Source organism: Penicillium rubens (genome assembly GCF_028828025.1).
Source record: "Penicillium rubens strain IBT 27055 chromosome Unknown utg000003l_segment0_segment0, whole genome shotgun sequence".
Classification (NCBI taxonomy): domain Eukaryota; kingdom Fungi; phylum Ascomycota; class Eurotiomycetes; order Eurotiales; family Aspergillaceae; genus Penicillium; species Penicillium rubens.
The window spans coordinates 7,046,836-7,060,871 of record NW_026890601.1 but is presented as its reverse complement, the minus strand read 5'-3'; the positions used below and the strand labels follow the sequence as shown (position 1 = coordinate 7,060,871).

At 49.3% G+C, this 14,036-nt stretch overlaps 4 protein-coding genes across 4 annotated transcripts; 2 read left to right on the top strand and 2 right to left on the bottom strand.

The window, feature by feature from the left end:
- Positions 1-2,855: 2,855 nt before the first annotated feature.
- Positions 2,856-7,492, top strand: N7525_008941 (putative ABC multidrug transporter; the record flags this gene model as incomplete). Its single annotated transcript, XM_061214554.1, has 5 exons — positions 2,856-3,450; positions 3,498-3,556; positions 3,614-5,946; positions 6,002-6,650; positions 6,698-7,492. 5 exons carry the CDS (start codon positions 2,856-2,858, stop codon positions 7,490-7,492), a joined length of 4,431 nt encoding a protein of 1,476 aa, XP_061068985.1.
- Positions 7,493-8,152: 660 nt separating this feature from the next.
- Positions 8,153-8,572, bottom strand: N7525_008940 (uncharacterized protein; the record flags this gene model as incomplete). Its single annotated transcript, XM_061214553.1, has 1 exon — positions 8,153-8,572. One exon carries the CDS (start codon positions 8,570-8,572, stop codon positions 8,153-8,155), a length of 420 nt encoding a protein of 139 aa, XP_061068984.1.
- A 625-nt stretch (positions 8,573-9,197) lies between these two features.
- Positions 9,198-10,042, top strand: N7525_008939 (uncharacterized protein; the record flags this gene model as incomplete). The annotated part of the gene is made up of 2 exons (XM_002563001.1): positions 9,198-9,792; positions 9,876-10,042. 2 exons carry the CDS (start codon positions 9,198-9,200, stop codon positions 10,040-10,042), a joined length of 762 nt encoding a protein of 253 aa, XP_002563047.1.
- Positions 10,043-10,810: 768 nt separating this feature from the next.
- On the bottom strand, positions 10,811-13,783 carry chsA (chitin synthase I; the record flags this gene model as incomplete). Its single annotated transcript, XM_002563000.1, has 5 exons — positions 10,811-10,825; positions 10,883-11,392; positions 11,443-11,844; positions 11,900-13,522; positions 13,589-13,783. The coding sequence occupies 5 exons, from the start codon at positions 13,781-13,783 to the stop codon at positions 10,811-10,813; spliced, it is 2,745 nt and encodes a 914-aa protein (XP_002563046.1).
- Positions 13,784-14,036: the final 253 nt, after the last annotated feature.

Sequence of the window (14,036 nt, the reverse complement as noted above, 5' to 3'; positions counted from 1 at the left end):
ATGAACCTTTCCTGCACGATATGAGGAAGGGTTCGTTTAAATCCCCTGGAGCAAGCGCCCTTTGACGGGAGACGCTTACACTATTGTTTCAGCCCCAGCGCAACGAGCCTATTTCGACGCCTTGGCAGGACGCCAGAGCCTGAAAAGAACCAATGGGATGATCGTGAAGCGCGATCAGCATTGCACCTCGTATAGCTGGATGAATAGCGCCCACCGTGAAGATGGCAGCTAGGGGCCAAAACCCAGCTGCTTGAATTCTCTTTGTTAATTAGTTGTGTCATGAAGTTATTAATAGTTATCTGAGCTTTGCTCGTCTGCCTCAGCCTCAGAAATGCGCCAAAAGGGACGAAGTAGACGACAAGTGGTCCTTCCGCACAGGGCCCTAACTATAGATGGATAAGTCCCTGGCACTAACCATTGGGGAGTACTGCAGTATACACGGGTCTTATGCAAGTCGTGCAACCCTCATGCTAATATCAGGTCTGCTCGAAGGCTGTGTGACGGCTGTCACGAATCGCCAGAACGCGAGATACTCGCATAGTGTGGCCACGAGAATGGAAAAATATCGGGTTTGCATGCATGGGTGCCATATGGTTAAGGATAGTGGCAGAAATAGAAATCTGGCTGTACGGCAATTTATGGTGCTAGGGGCAAAACGGCCTGATGGCAGATCAGCACACGTGTGTGCGTTGAGCTCGACTACAGGTCAGCGCCCTTGGAGCTGCCCAGGTGTCCAGGTGAGTTCACCGGTTAGCGTAAAGTGTCATGTGACTGAACAGCCACGTGATTTCTGGTGACCTTGTTAAAATCTTACCTTCACCGCTTTTTAGCTTTATTTTAAACCCGCCTTATTTCTTTGAACAGAGGACAGGTTGTCTCCATTTAAATCCTCTTTCTAGCAGACTTTCTAGCAGTAAGGTTTTAGATATGTGTCTTATAGCAAGATCTGAACGATCAGAGGGTCAAGCGAGCTCCTCTGTAACAGTTACGCCAGTCTTGAAGTGTGGCTAAGCAAAATTGACGTCCCTGATATATAGTCCTTCCTCTTCTAGCTGGCAGCATTTGGTCTTTAAATTGAATAAGCCCGGTCTACCATGAGTACAACTTCGGCAGTCACCCAAGGGATGAAACGTCCAAGTTGGCTTACAGATCCAACCGCCTCCACATTTGACAGCACCGGTCAACTCCGTATTTTCTGGACACTGTTCCCAAAGCCCTTTTGTCACTGGTTTCCAGTGGTTGTGGTGTGCTATCTACTTTCAGCTTGCTTTCTCGCTCGAGTTTCAACACTCGCGGAGGCAATGTGGAAGAAATTTCTTTGCATGAACAAGGAACAATGAGCACTATTCAAAATCATTTAGACTCGTTCTGTCCTTTGCTTTTGATTTACCACCCATGTAGATATAACCCTGTATGACCTCTCTGTCCACTATTTTTAGGCTGTATATTAGCTCAGTAGGTAAACATTACAATTAGATCCTGCAGTTAGTTCTTGTTATGGACATAGTTTGTAGAAATGGTTTGACTCTTCCATTAGTCGTTATGTGCCAGGTCTTTGAGTAAAGAGTGCAGTCAATCCAAAATACCAGAAAGGGCAGGGATAACCCTATATAGGATGGAGCAATGTCAAACCCTGCAAACAGCAAAGAATAATCATTAAGCATGTGATAACATGTGATCGCATGTGATCTACATAATCACAGCTTATTTTACGAGACTAACGGTGACTAGTTACATATACGGTTAGCTATTCCGTGGGCTGTCCACCATATGCCACTATTTATTAATTTAGTACTATAGATAGCGTGACGGCGAGATCAATAGTCTCTCGAAAACGGTGTTTGTTCAGAGGGAACTTTCGAACATGGATGGCATGCCGGGGTAATCTGCGCCCCACCAGGAAAAATATGATCAAAAGGTGGCCATGAATGACCTAGGATTCTAAAAATGATACAAATAAATATTATGACAGCAAACACTGACGCCATCAGATGTACGATCCGGCATATCGGGGTGCGTTGTGCAACATACAGTACAGGCATCCTCGTGTAAGAATTACTTCGTTCGGGCGTAACAGGTCCCGAAGACGAATTGTAAATAGGAGCCCTAGTACGGGGAGATGCCGGAATCTGGTTTCAAAATGCAAACGTGCCGACGTGTTCCCGAGCCGATACAGGCCCAATTATTTGAACCGAATTTTCGTCCGAATGTTTGCTACAGGGTCTTTCATAATTAATTGTGGATTAATAAAGGGACATCCCAGAGAAATGTGGGGCGGGAAGACTTCAGACCTCCAGGATCCTCGCAAACTTTACCAAATACGGAATAGCCCATGGCATAATTAGATTTATGCACATAATGCATGTGCCGTCTATTGGTGCCTAGCCCAATGTCGGAGGGCGGGGGGCTCGGGATCGTCAAGATCCGTTTCCCGGTCTCCCGGGTCCAGCTTGGAAAGTCCCGCTGACTCATCCCGGGGCTTAGAGACTTTTAAGTTTGAATGGCGTCAATGATATCGTAGGGCAGCACAGGACGTAGTTACGCCGACTAGCCTCCCCTGTTTCAAACTTGAAGGAACCTGCTAGATCAATTTCATGTCGATCCACCAAATCATAGCTCTCGGATCATAGCAAGGCACAACTCCACTCATATATTCCTTCAATTGCTCCGACACCCGAGCCCGACCCACAGTTGCTATTACAATGGAAGATGTCATCTAGAAACGGAAATGGCCACAGAGCCCAGACTTTAAATACCTGATCATCCCCTCCCCCTTGAATAGTTTTTTACTATAGTTTGTTCTCAAATATCTGTATAAACATCCCTGTGCTCGATTCCCATTTTATCTCGGCACGATGACATCCGAGACAAGCTCCTTCGAGCTTAGGGAAAAGGATGAACAAAGTCCACCCCATACCGGAGACGCATCAACTCTCGGCGACTCTCCTATGGAATTAATCGACCAAGTCGATGTCGAGACCCTCACCAAAATAGCCACTGCACGGTCACGCCGACAATCGACTCTTGGAACCACAGATAACCTTGCAGTCCTCGCTCAACAAGATCCAGCTCTCGACCCCCAATCCGGAAAGTTCGATTTGCGGAAATGGCTCAAGGCGGCCTTCAACGATATCAACCGGGAGGGCCACTCGGGACACACCTCGGACGTCGTTTTCAAACAGCTCAATGTATATGGATCGGGCGCTGCGCTGCAGTTCCAAGATACAGTCACCTCGACCCTGACTGCCCCTTTTCGGTTGCCCCAGATCATCCGTGAATCAAAATCTCCTCAAAGGCGAATTCTCAAGGATTTCAATGGTCTTCTGAAAAGTGGTGAGCTGTTGCTTGTGCTAGGTCGACCAGGTGCTGGCTGTAGCACTCTTCTGAAGTCTATGACTGGAGAGCTGCATGGGTTGAATTTGGATAAGGACAGTGTCATTCATTACAACGGTAAGTTCCAAACTCCAGCATTCTATAATAGAGCTAACAGTCTCTAGGGATTCCTCAATCTCGCATGATAAAAGAGTTCAAGGGCGAACTAGTATACAACCAAGAGGTACGGTCCCAACATCGACCACGCCAATGAAAATATTGCTAATTCTGAATTGTGCAGGTTGACAGACATTTCCCTCATTTGACCGTCGGTCAGACTCTGGAGTTTGCAGCTGCAACACGAACTCCCTCCCATCGATTCCAAGGCATGTCGCGCGCGGAGTTTGCCAAGTACGTGGCTCAGATTACCATGGCTGTCTTTGGACTGAGTCACACATATAACACGCGCGTCGGAGACGATTTCATCCGTGGTGTTTCGGGTGGTGAGCGAAAGCGTGTCAGTATCGCAGAGATGGCCGTAGCCCATGCTCCAATCGCCGCCTGGGACAACTCTACTCGAGGACTGGATTCCGCCACGGCATTGAAGTTTGTCGAGGCTCTGCGACTGTCCTCTGATATTACTGGCTCGTGTCATGCAGTTGCTGCTTATCAGGCAAGTCAGAGCATCTACGATATATTTGACAAGGTGATTGTACTTTACGAAGGCCACCAAATCTTCTTCGGACCTGCTGCCGCAGCCAAGTCCTACTTTGAGAGGCAGGGCTGGGCTTGCCCTGCTCGACAGACCACTGGAGATTTCCTCACTTCGATTACAAATCCCCAGGAGCGACAAACTAAGCCCGGCATGGAAAATCGTGTTCCCCGTACGCCTGAGGACTTCGAGACTGCATGGCTCAAGTCACCTGAATACAAGCAATTGCTGAATGAAACTGCTGAATACGAAGGAAAGAACCCCATCGGAAAGGATGTGCAAGCCCTCGCTGATTTCCAGCAATGGAAGCGTGGCGTTCAGGCCAAACACACCCGGCCCAAGTCTCCATACATCATCAGTGTTCCTATGCAAATCAAACTCAACACCATCCGCGCCTATCAAAGACTCTGGAACGACGCCGCCTCGACCATCTCTGTGGTAGTCACTAATATTATCATGGCTCTGATCATCGGATCAGTCTTCTACGGGACTCCGGATGCAACTGCAGGGTTTACCTCAAAAGGTGCAACTCTGTTCTTTGCCGTCCTTCTCAATGCCCTCACAGCAATGTCCGAAATCAACAGTCTCTACTCGCAACGCCCAATTGTCGAAAAACATGCTTCCTTTGCCTTTTATCATCCTGCCACGGAAGCTATTGCTGGCGTGATCAGTGATATACCAGTCAAGTTTGCATTGTCCGTCGTGTTCAACATCATCCTATACTTCCTGGCCGGTCTGAAACGAGAAGCGTCCAACTTCTTCCTCTACTTCCTCATCACTTTCATCATCACATTCGTCATGAGTGCAATCTTCCGCACATTAGCTGCTGTGACCAAGACTATCTCACAGGCAATGGGTCTGGCAGGTGTCATGATTTTGGTCCTCGTTGTTTACACCGGTTTTGTCCTCCCTGTTCCGTCGATGCATCCGTGGTTCGAATGGATTCATTATCTCAACCCGATCTACTACGCCTTCGAGATACTGATTGCCAACGAGTTCCATGGTCGCGAGTTCCCTTGCTCATCCTACGTTCCCTCCTACGCCGACCTATCAGGCCATGCATTCAGTTGCACTGCGGCAGGTTCGGAAGCAGGCTCTAGAACAGTCAGCGGTGACCGGTACATTCAACTGAACTACGACTACAGCTATTCCCACGTCTGGCGAAACTTTGGTATCCTGATAGCCTTCTTGATCGGTTTCATGATTATCTACTTTGTCGCGAGCGAGCTGAACTCCGCTACTACAAGCACCGCCGAAGCTCTGGTCTTCCGTCGCGGTCACGAGCCTGCCAGTTTCCGCCAGGATCATAAGTCTGGATCCGATGTTGAAAGCACCAAGCTATCCCAAGCTCAGCCTGCTGCGGGTACAGAGGACAAGGGAATGGGTGCCATCCAACCTCAGACCGATACCTTTACTTGGCGCGATGTGTCTTATGATATCGAGATTAAGGGCGAGCCACGTCGTCTCTTGGATAACGTTTCTGGATGGGTCAAGCCTGGAACGCTGACTGCACTTATGGGTGTCAGCGGTGCTGGTAAGACGACTTTGCTTGATGTATTGGCGCACCGCACATCAATGGGCGTTATCACCGGTGATATGTTTGTCAATGGCCATGGACTGGATCAGAGTTTCCAGCGAAAGACAGGTTATGTTCAGCAACAGGATCTTCACCTCGATACCGCTACTGTGCGTGAGTCTCTGCGATTCAGTGCTATGTTGCGTCAGCCAGCCTCCGTATCGGTTAAGGAGAAGTACGACTATGTTGAGGACGTCATCAAAATGTTGAAGATGGAGGAGTTTGCCGAAGCCATTGTTGGTGTCCCAGGTGAGGGTTTGAATGTCGAACAGCGCAAGCTGTTGACTATAGGTGTCGAATTGGCCGCCAAACCCAAGCTGCTACTCTTTTTGGATGAGCCTACCAGGCAAGTACCCTGTCCGACGAATTCTCATTCCTTCCAAATACTAACTATGTCTTAGTGGTCTCGACTCTCAGAGTTCCTGGGCTATCTGTTCATTCCTTCGCAAGCTTGCCGAGCACGGCCAAGCAGTTCTTTGCACAATCCATCAACCCAGCGCCATGCTCTTCCAACAATTCGATCAGCTGCTCTTCCTCGCACGAGGCGGTAAGACTGTGTACTTCGGTCCGGTTGGAGAAAATTCGAGCACAATGCTCGAGTACTTCGAATCCAACGGTGCTCGCAAGTGTGCGGATGACGAGAATCCAGCTGAATACATGCTTGGTATTGTCAACGCTGGTCAGAATAATAAGGGCCAGGACTGGTACGATGTGTGGAAGCAGAGCGATGAAAGCAAGCAGGTCCAAACTGAAATCGATCGAATCCATAAAGAAAAGGAACACCAACCCCCCTCCGCCGATGATTCAGCACAAAGCCACTCTGAATTCGCTATGCCGTTCATGTTCCAACTGTCACAGGTCACATATCGCGTGTTCCAGCAATACTGGCGCATGCCGTCCTATATTCTGGCGAAATGGGGACTTGGAATTGTCTCTGGTCTGTTCATTGGTTTCTCTTTCTACAGTGCCAAAACGTCGCTCCAAGGCATGCAGACCGTCATCTACTCTCTCTTCATGATTTGTACAATCTTCTCGTCATTGGCCCAACAGGTATGCAACCAAAATTCAAGCAAATGAACATACACTAATCTCACCAGATCATGCCCGTGTTCGTCAGCCAGCGATCGCTCTACGAGGGACGTGAACGTCCCAGCAAATCCTACTCCTGGAAAGCCTTCCTCATCGCAAACATTATTGTGGAGATCCCCTTCATGGTCGTCATGGGTGTATTGACCTACGCCTCGTACTTCTATGCTGTCGTTGGAGTCCCCAGTTCACTGACTCAGGGAACCGTCCTCCTATTCTGCATTATCTTCTTCATCTACGCCAGTACCTTCACGCACATGGTGATTGCCGGTCTCCCAGACGAACAAACCGCTAGTGCAGTTGTCGTTCTTCTCTTCGCAATGTCTCTCACCTTCTGCGGTGTGATGCAGCCCCCATCTGCCCTTCCCGGCTTCTGGATCTTCATGTACCGTGTCTCCCCATTCACATACTGGGTCGGCGGCATGGCCAGCACACAGCTTCACAATCGCCAGGTGGTATGCTCGGCCGCCGAACTAGCCGTCTTCGATCCGCCCTCCGGTCAGACTTGCGGACAGTACCTCATGCAGTATGCCGCTGCCGCCGGTGGTAAGCTGCTCAATCCCGAGGCTACAAGTGACTGCAGTTACTGCTCCCTCGAAGTTGCGGATCAGTACCTGTCCACGGCCAATATCTTTTATTCTGAAAGGTGGCGCAACTTTGGTATTATGTGGGCTTTCATTGGTTTCAATATCTTCGTCGCTACTATCATGTACTATCTTGTTCGCGTGAAGCGCTGGAGCAGTGCGGATCTGAAGGAATCAGTGATGAAGCTGATTCCTGGGAAGAAGTCGAAGGGTGGCAACTAAATTGTGTCGCCGATTTCTTGTCAATATTTCTCATTCTTTGTTTATATTTCGTTGTCATTTTGTCTTGGGCGCATTTGTTCTCTTTTCTAATGCCTTTTGGGCCATCTACTGACCTTGCTGTTTGTCTCTCATATTTTGTTACTTTGCGTCTCCCGGGTGCATATTGTTCTAATAGACTACCTATATATACTACCAAAAATCACTTCATGATACCCATATATGCTATGTTAACTCTACCCCAGTAACAGCCGCAACCTTAAAAGCTACCCTGAAACCTATATGGCTTTGGACTAGGGTATCTGTTCGTACTTTATTAACGCCGATGTGCTTGTATTATGTGGCTCGGACGATGTCGAGGTCTGCTAGCCTGCGGTGGGATGCAGCTGCAGAGATGTAGGTGTTTCAAGATAGCCGAAGTAAACTTGTTGTTCTCCAGGGGCCCTTGAGCCTTGGAGCCCTGGAGTACCTAATAGCTTTGATTATCTCAACAATTGACAAAGAAGTGACTGTCAGTTTACTAATTCAAGTGCTGTCACCAAGTAGGTGTCGAGGTGCTTTCCCAATTCAGAAGTTGTCGTGTTTCCCCATCATATAAATACCCTCCTTCTCTTACTTCTCCTCCTTCCCTCTTTCTCTTCCCCTCTCCCCACCAACCTTACTTTACACAAACTTCAACACCAGACTCACCTGGAACGATAAAAACAACTGGCGGGGGCATTCGACAGCAGACTCACCCGTGACGAGCGGCACTGAAGGAGGAAGGGCAGCGGGCTGCCACGGTTCAAGAAGCCAGTGAGGACACGTAAAGAGGAGGCAATCAGTGCTGGTGAGAGAAGTATGGGGATGCTGCACGGGCGACCGTTTGAGCACATCAGAGATATGAAGCACACCAGGGATCTTTTCTCGGACACAGTGGGCGTTCGTCTTCTCAAGCCTCGGCGCTCGCTTAAGCAACGGATATAAGGGATCTGTATTTCCTGGTGCTGTGGACTCTGGTGAAGTGGGTTCGGGGGAGAAGGTGGGTGGTGGGCTCACTTTTTGCTCTGTGATGAATCGGTCTTGATGATGCTTCGCATCCATCGGACGTGGCGACACCCTCCGTGGCGGCCGGGCAAGCTTGATCGGAGGCTCGCAGTTGACCTTCTGAGAGCAAATTTTTACTTGACCTTTTTTACTTGATTCTTAAATGTGCTATATTGTGGGGTTGGGGTTGTGGGTATTTCACGATGGATCTGCCTATGTTGTATTCGTTTCATCGCGCTCGGGCATGAAGCCTCCACGATGTGAAAGACCGGCGGACAATTCGGTCTGCTCTTCTATCCTGTCTCTTGTGTACTATTTCAAGTTACTGTGGATGAATTTTTTTCTGTGTGGCTTGGATCACTTTCCCATAGGATGTCCATAGTTCCTCCCCAAATACATGTACAACTGACCTGCAAGTGCGCCTGGCATAGATGTAGAATATGCAATACCCCCCTCACTGTTTCTCTCACCGTCCCTCTTATCCCAAGTCGTTGAAATCCCTGATCTGTCAATAAAATAAAGCATCCCAACCCTTGTAACTTTTTATAGATCCGGGGGATCGACCAATGCAACCTTATCAACGCACAGACCACGGGCCCATCGTCGCAACGTCAGGGCCGCAGTGACACCGCGTACCGAACCAACCAATCGTCCAACAGCCTCCCATATCCCAAATAGAAACATGGACCCCGACGCCGGAATCCCCGCCGAACCTGCGCCCTCCGTCTTCAACTACGTACTCTCCTTCCTACTCGTCGGCGTCGCATGGGGCTTCACAACCCCCTTTATCCGCCGCGCAGCAGCAGACTTCAACGCCCGCCAAGAGAAACAAGCAAACGAATCAGACTCGCCAGGACTTAGAAGAGGGCGCTCACAAGATTCTTCACCGCAAACCGGCTTTACAGACGCGGGCGAGGAACAGGAATTGCTCTCTCGGGAAGAAGATGGTGTGCGGAGACGGAGTACGAGTCGCAGTGATCTGACCCGGAAACCGAAGACCGCAGATGCAGATACGGGCCTGGATAGTGGGATTACTGGACCGAGTGGTTGGAGTCGGGATACTGAGGGAGATAGGGAAGCCGCAGATGAGGACCAAGACGATCTACCCACGCCGGCGTGGAGACGTGGTGCGCCTGTGAAACAGTCGTGGCTGCGGACGAAGGTTGTTTCTGTTTTCTGGACGATTGTGAATCTGCTTCGGACGCCTGCGTATTCGGTTCCCTTGGTTATCAATCTGACGGGTAGTATTTGGTTCTTTTTGCTTGTTGGGAAGCATGGTAGGTGGCATTTCTTGGCTTTCTTGGCTTTCTTGGTTTATGATATTGTGTGTCTGAGATGTGAGGCTAACTGATTGTTGTAGAACTCTCTTTGACTGTGCCGCTTGCGAATTCCAGTGCGTTCTTGTTTACTGTTCTTGGGGAGTGGTATGTTGATCGCAAGGTGATTGCGAAGGAGACGTGGTTGGGGATGGGGCTTGTGCTTGGTGGGATTGCATTATGTGTGCATTCTAAGGACCAGGCTTCTTGAAGTTGACTGGATTTGGATTAGGAGTTGGTGCTGGTTTATAGGTGTCAGTATATTCGGTGCACGCTAGAGACTCTATGGAGCGATGTGGAAATCCGGCCGCTAAAAGAAGTATTCGCTACAAGAATAGTCGCGTACACGGCTGTGATATCCCTGGTGGTCTTCTCAGGTAGTCATTTTAGTAGTCTAATTATATAGACATTTTCTGCCCCTTCCCAGTCTTCTTGGTAGGCATCAGAAAAGGGCCAAGAAAGGCATAATCCGTGAAAGGGCATTTTCTATGTATAGCCTTTGATACTCAGTGCTTGGAACCTCGCATAACTGAACCTTGACTCTGCCCAGATCCTGTGATATCCGAGATTCATCTACACGCACACTGCCTTTTTTAACAGGCACAAAGTCTGTAGAATAATCAATACTCCTCCATATTTGCAGATAGAGTACACAGATTCCCAACCATAAAAAACACGAAGACCATGAGCCCAAGTATACAAATGCAAAGGCAAACATGCAAAGGATGCACCAAATCGAAGAATAAAAAGAAAAGACCAAACCCAGATGAATCACGATATCATATCATTCCGCATATCAAATGAAAAGCATATCGCCGGGAAGTCATCAAATACATTACATTTCCATTTCCATTTGCGTACCAGACCGGGCCCGCCGTGGTATTGTAACCCAATCCAAATCCAGACAAAATCAAAGGGATATATGAAAACATAGCATTGCACGGCGTCAAAACAATCGTCATGCTTAAAGTTCATTGAATCAAACGCCGCGGAACTGTAATACGAATATTAGTACGCTATCGCCAGCCTTAGCGCAGGAAAGTTAACTCACCATACGAACAACCAAATACCACATCGCACCGACAAACTTGAATATCGACAAACCAGCAACGCTCCACAGAACAACCTTCATGTAGATCATGGAGCGTTTGGTCTCCTCATCTTCAGCACTGGTTTTGGATGAGTCGTTGAAAGTTTCTAATCCGGCAGCGCTCAGGACAACGGCTCCAAGAGCAAAGTTGCAGAATACCCAGGCGAGCACGACAGCACTGCGGAATCCCTTGTAGTAGTCGGCTTGCTTTTCTTCCTCGGGAACAACTGTGATCTCCTTGGGGGGCTTCATGGCGAACTTCTCAAGTTCCGCCTCGTACTGCGCGTTCAGATCACCGTCGTCTTGCGGGATGTTGACGTCGACCTTGCCACCGGGTTTCAGGTGCGCGGAGGGCAGTTTCTCGGCCTTGTCATCTCCCTTCGTACCCCATGTGATATCGTGGGTGTTGCAGAAGGCGTAGATGTTGAGGACGTTGATGTAGGTTGGCGTGAGCAATATGTATTGAATGAACTGGGGGGTGTTAGAGGACTCGGCAAAATTAGATGCACTGAACTACTTACGCATGTGAACATGTGCCATGGGTCTAGGAAGATGAAGGAGGCGAGGAACCACATGACATAGGTCGATCCAAGGGAGACGATGATTGAGAAGAACGTGTCATTGGTGATTAGTTGGCTGGCCGTAAAGCTGTTCGAGTCCACCTGTTTTTGGATTGATTTGACCGTGACGAAGATGGCAGCGAATGCAAGGTATATCATGATCACGATCCAGAAATAGACCATAGTCATGTAGAACTTATTGGATCCGCCGGGTCGATTACCGAGGGCCAAAACGAAACAGGTAACGAGAGTCGCCAGGTATAGCCATTCAAAGACAATGCCTAAAACCTTACCAGCGGTACCCAGTAGATCATCTGCGCCCAAGTACGTTGTCAGGATGTGGAAAACCAAGAAGAAGTTACCCTGCACGAGGTGTTAGCATAGACAAAACAGAACGGTGGATGGGGGAGAGTCGTACAATTCCGAACCACGCGAAAATCATCGCAATTGTCTGATAGACGAATTCAATCATCAACATGAACTTGCGAATGAAGGTGTGGTCGCTGCGGAAGATCTGGTAGAAGTGGGTAATGGCGTAAACTGCAGCAAAGAAACTGCCATTCAGCCAACGACGACGCTGGAGAATAAACTCGGCCATCTGATCAGGCACATCGGTTTCACCAGTCGACGACTTAACGTACTGAAGGAGCCATCGGCACTTCCGCTTGGAAACAATCTCGAAACACAGGATTCGATCCTCAGCCAAATACATGTTGGCTGTGAATATACCGGCATTGGCACCGTGCATCTTCTCCCCTAGGAAGTACCGCTCTAGCGGACCTTGACCGTTCTTGTCGTTTTGGAGTGCGACATAACGGTAGGCGGAGAACGCACCAGGCAGCACAGTAATGAAACCGAATGAAGACTCAAGCGGTTTATCGAGAATGTTGCTGAGCTTATACTCGAAGTTTTGACCAGCCACGAGCGGGTTCAACAGTTTCTTGCCGTGGGACAACATAACCTTGATCTCACCACATGCACCACCGCACATGGGCTCGACATCGAAGGCCTTCCAGAGGTGATAGATCGAGTCCCTGCCAGGTTTGGTACCCGCGTCCAAGAGGACACAGATGTTGGGATCCAACACACGACCGAAGGCTTGGAAGAACCATCTATGAGAATTGATTTTCTTCTGATTCTTCTCTTTCAAACAGAAAATCAGCTGCACAGGAGGCCCAGATCGAGGCTTGAGATGTACTTGAGTGCCCTTCACCTCCAACCCGATTTGAGTGGTGTACTCGTAGATATGCGCCGTGACGTCCTTGCCGTTGACTTGCTGTTTCGCAATTCCGTCCTGGTAAACACCCAAACCCGCCAGCACAGCACGTGTCCGAGCGTTGATCTTAGCACGACCGTCGCTAATAATACAGACTACAATCTTCTTCCACGAATCCTTGCCCCACGTTTTGCTGCTGGTGCGCGAACACATGTGATCGATGTTCTTGAACACACCCGACATGGTGCGCGCGAAGAGGAAGTCATCTTCATTGTACATGGTTACAGCGATAAAGAGTTCGGTGTTGCGAGGCTTTGCGAAAAGCTTCTGACGGAGGGTAAACCGCTCTTCGAAGAAATCAGCCGGATCGCAGGTCGCTGCCGAATATCGCATGTGTGTGAATTCATCGCGACCTGGTGGTTCTGCGTGGGGTACTTGGCTGAGCAGTCTCGGCGCGATGGGGCAATCGAGGACGAGGTTGCCGTTGAAAAGTTGAACTTCTTTCACCGTCTTCCAACGGCGAATAGGCGCTGGGCTGGGCGTCGGGCGCGGTTCATCCGTGAACTCAGTATACGGGTCCGGCCCGAAGGGGTTTTCGCCCGTTTGCAGCATGGGCTGGTCAACTTCAAAGGGGGTGTGTCCTCCCTCCGGGTACTGACCTAGGTCGTAATCATCATGTGGGGTGAGTGTAGGCTGGTATGGCTGGGTGTAGTAGGCGTCGTGATGGGCTTCAGGGTCAATCGAATACTCGTGACCAGGATAGGGACGGTGTGCGTCGTATGCGTCATGATGGCCATAAGAGTTATCGACGTGTTCGACCGAATACTGTTTTCCGGGCATATTGTCAGTTTCGATTCACAGCACATTTCCCTCTTATCTCGTAATACTCACAGTAGGTTGGTCGGCCAAGCGATCACTGGATGGCATGGGGAGATGCGGCTGGGGCCCATATGGGTTGTCGGAGAGCTGGTAGCCATGTTCCAGTGGTCGCCCAGGGGAAGGAGTGCGATTGCTGTATCCAGTAAGATGGGAGGGATTCAACATGGGGGAGGTATGGTCGTCCCCGAATGGGTCTGTTCGCGACATTGTTAGTTTTGAGACGTTGGAGATTCCTCAATGAATGCTCGAATGGCAACAACTCGACGGCGCGGATCGTATTGAGACCATTAAATTAATGACCAGCACTGATTTCGGGGAGTTTCAGAGTGGGGGAGATGCGCGAGCAACATTAAAAGAAAGAGAAAGAGAGGAAGGGAGGGCCGCAATAAGGCCAAGAGAAGCACTGACCGGCATCCACACGATTGTAGGCCATAATGTAGGAGCCTTAGGATCGTGTTCA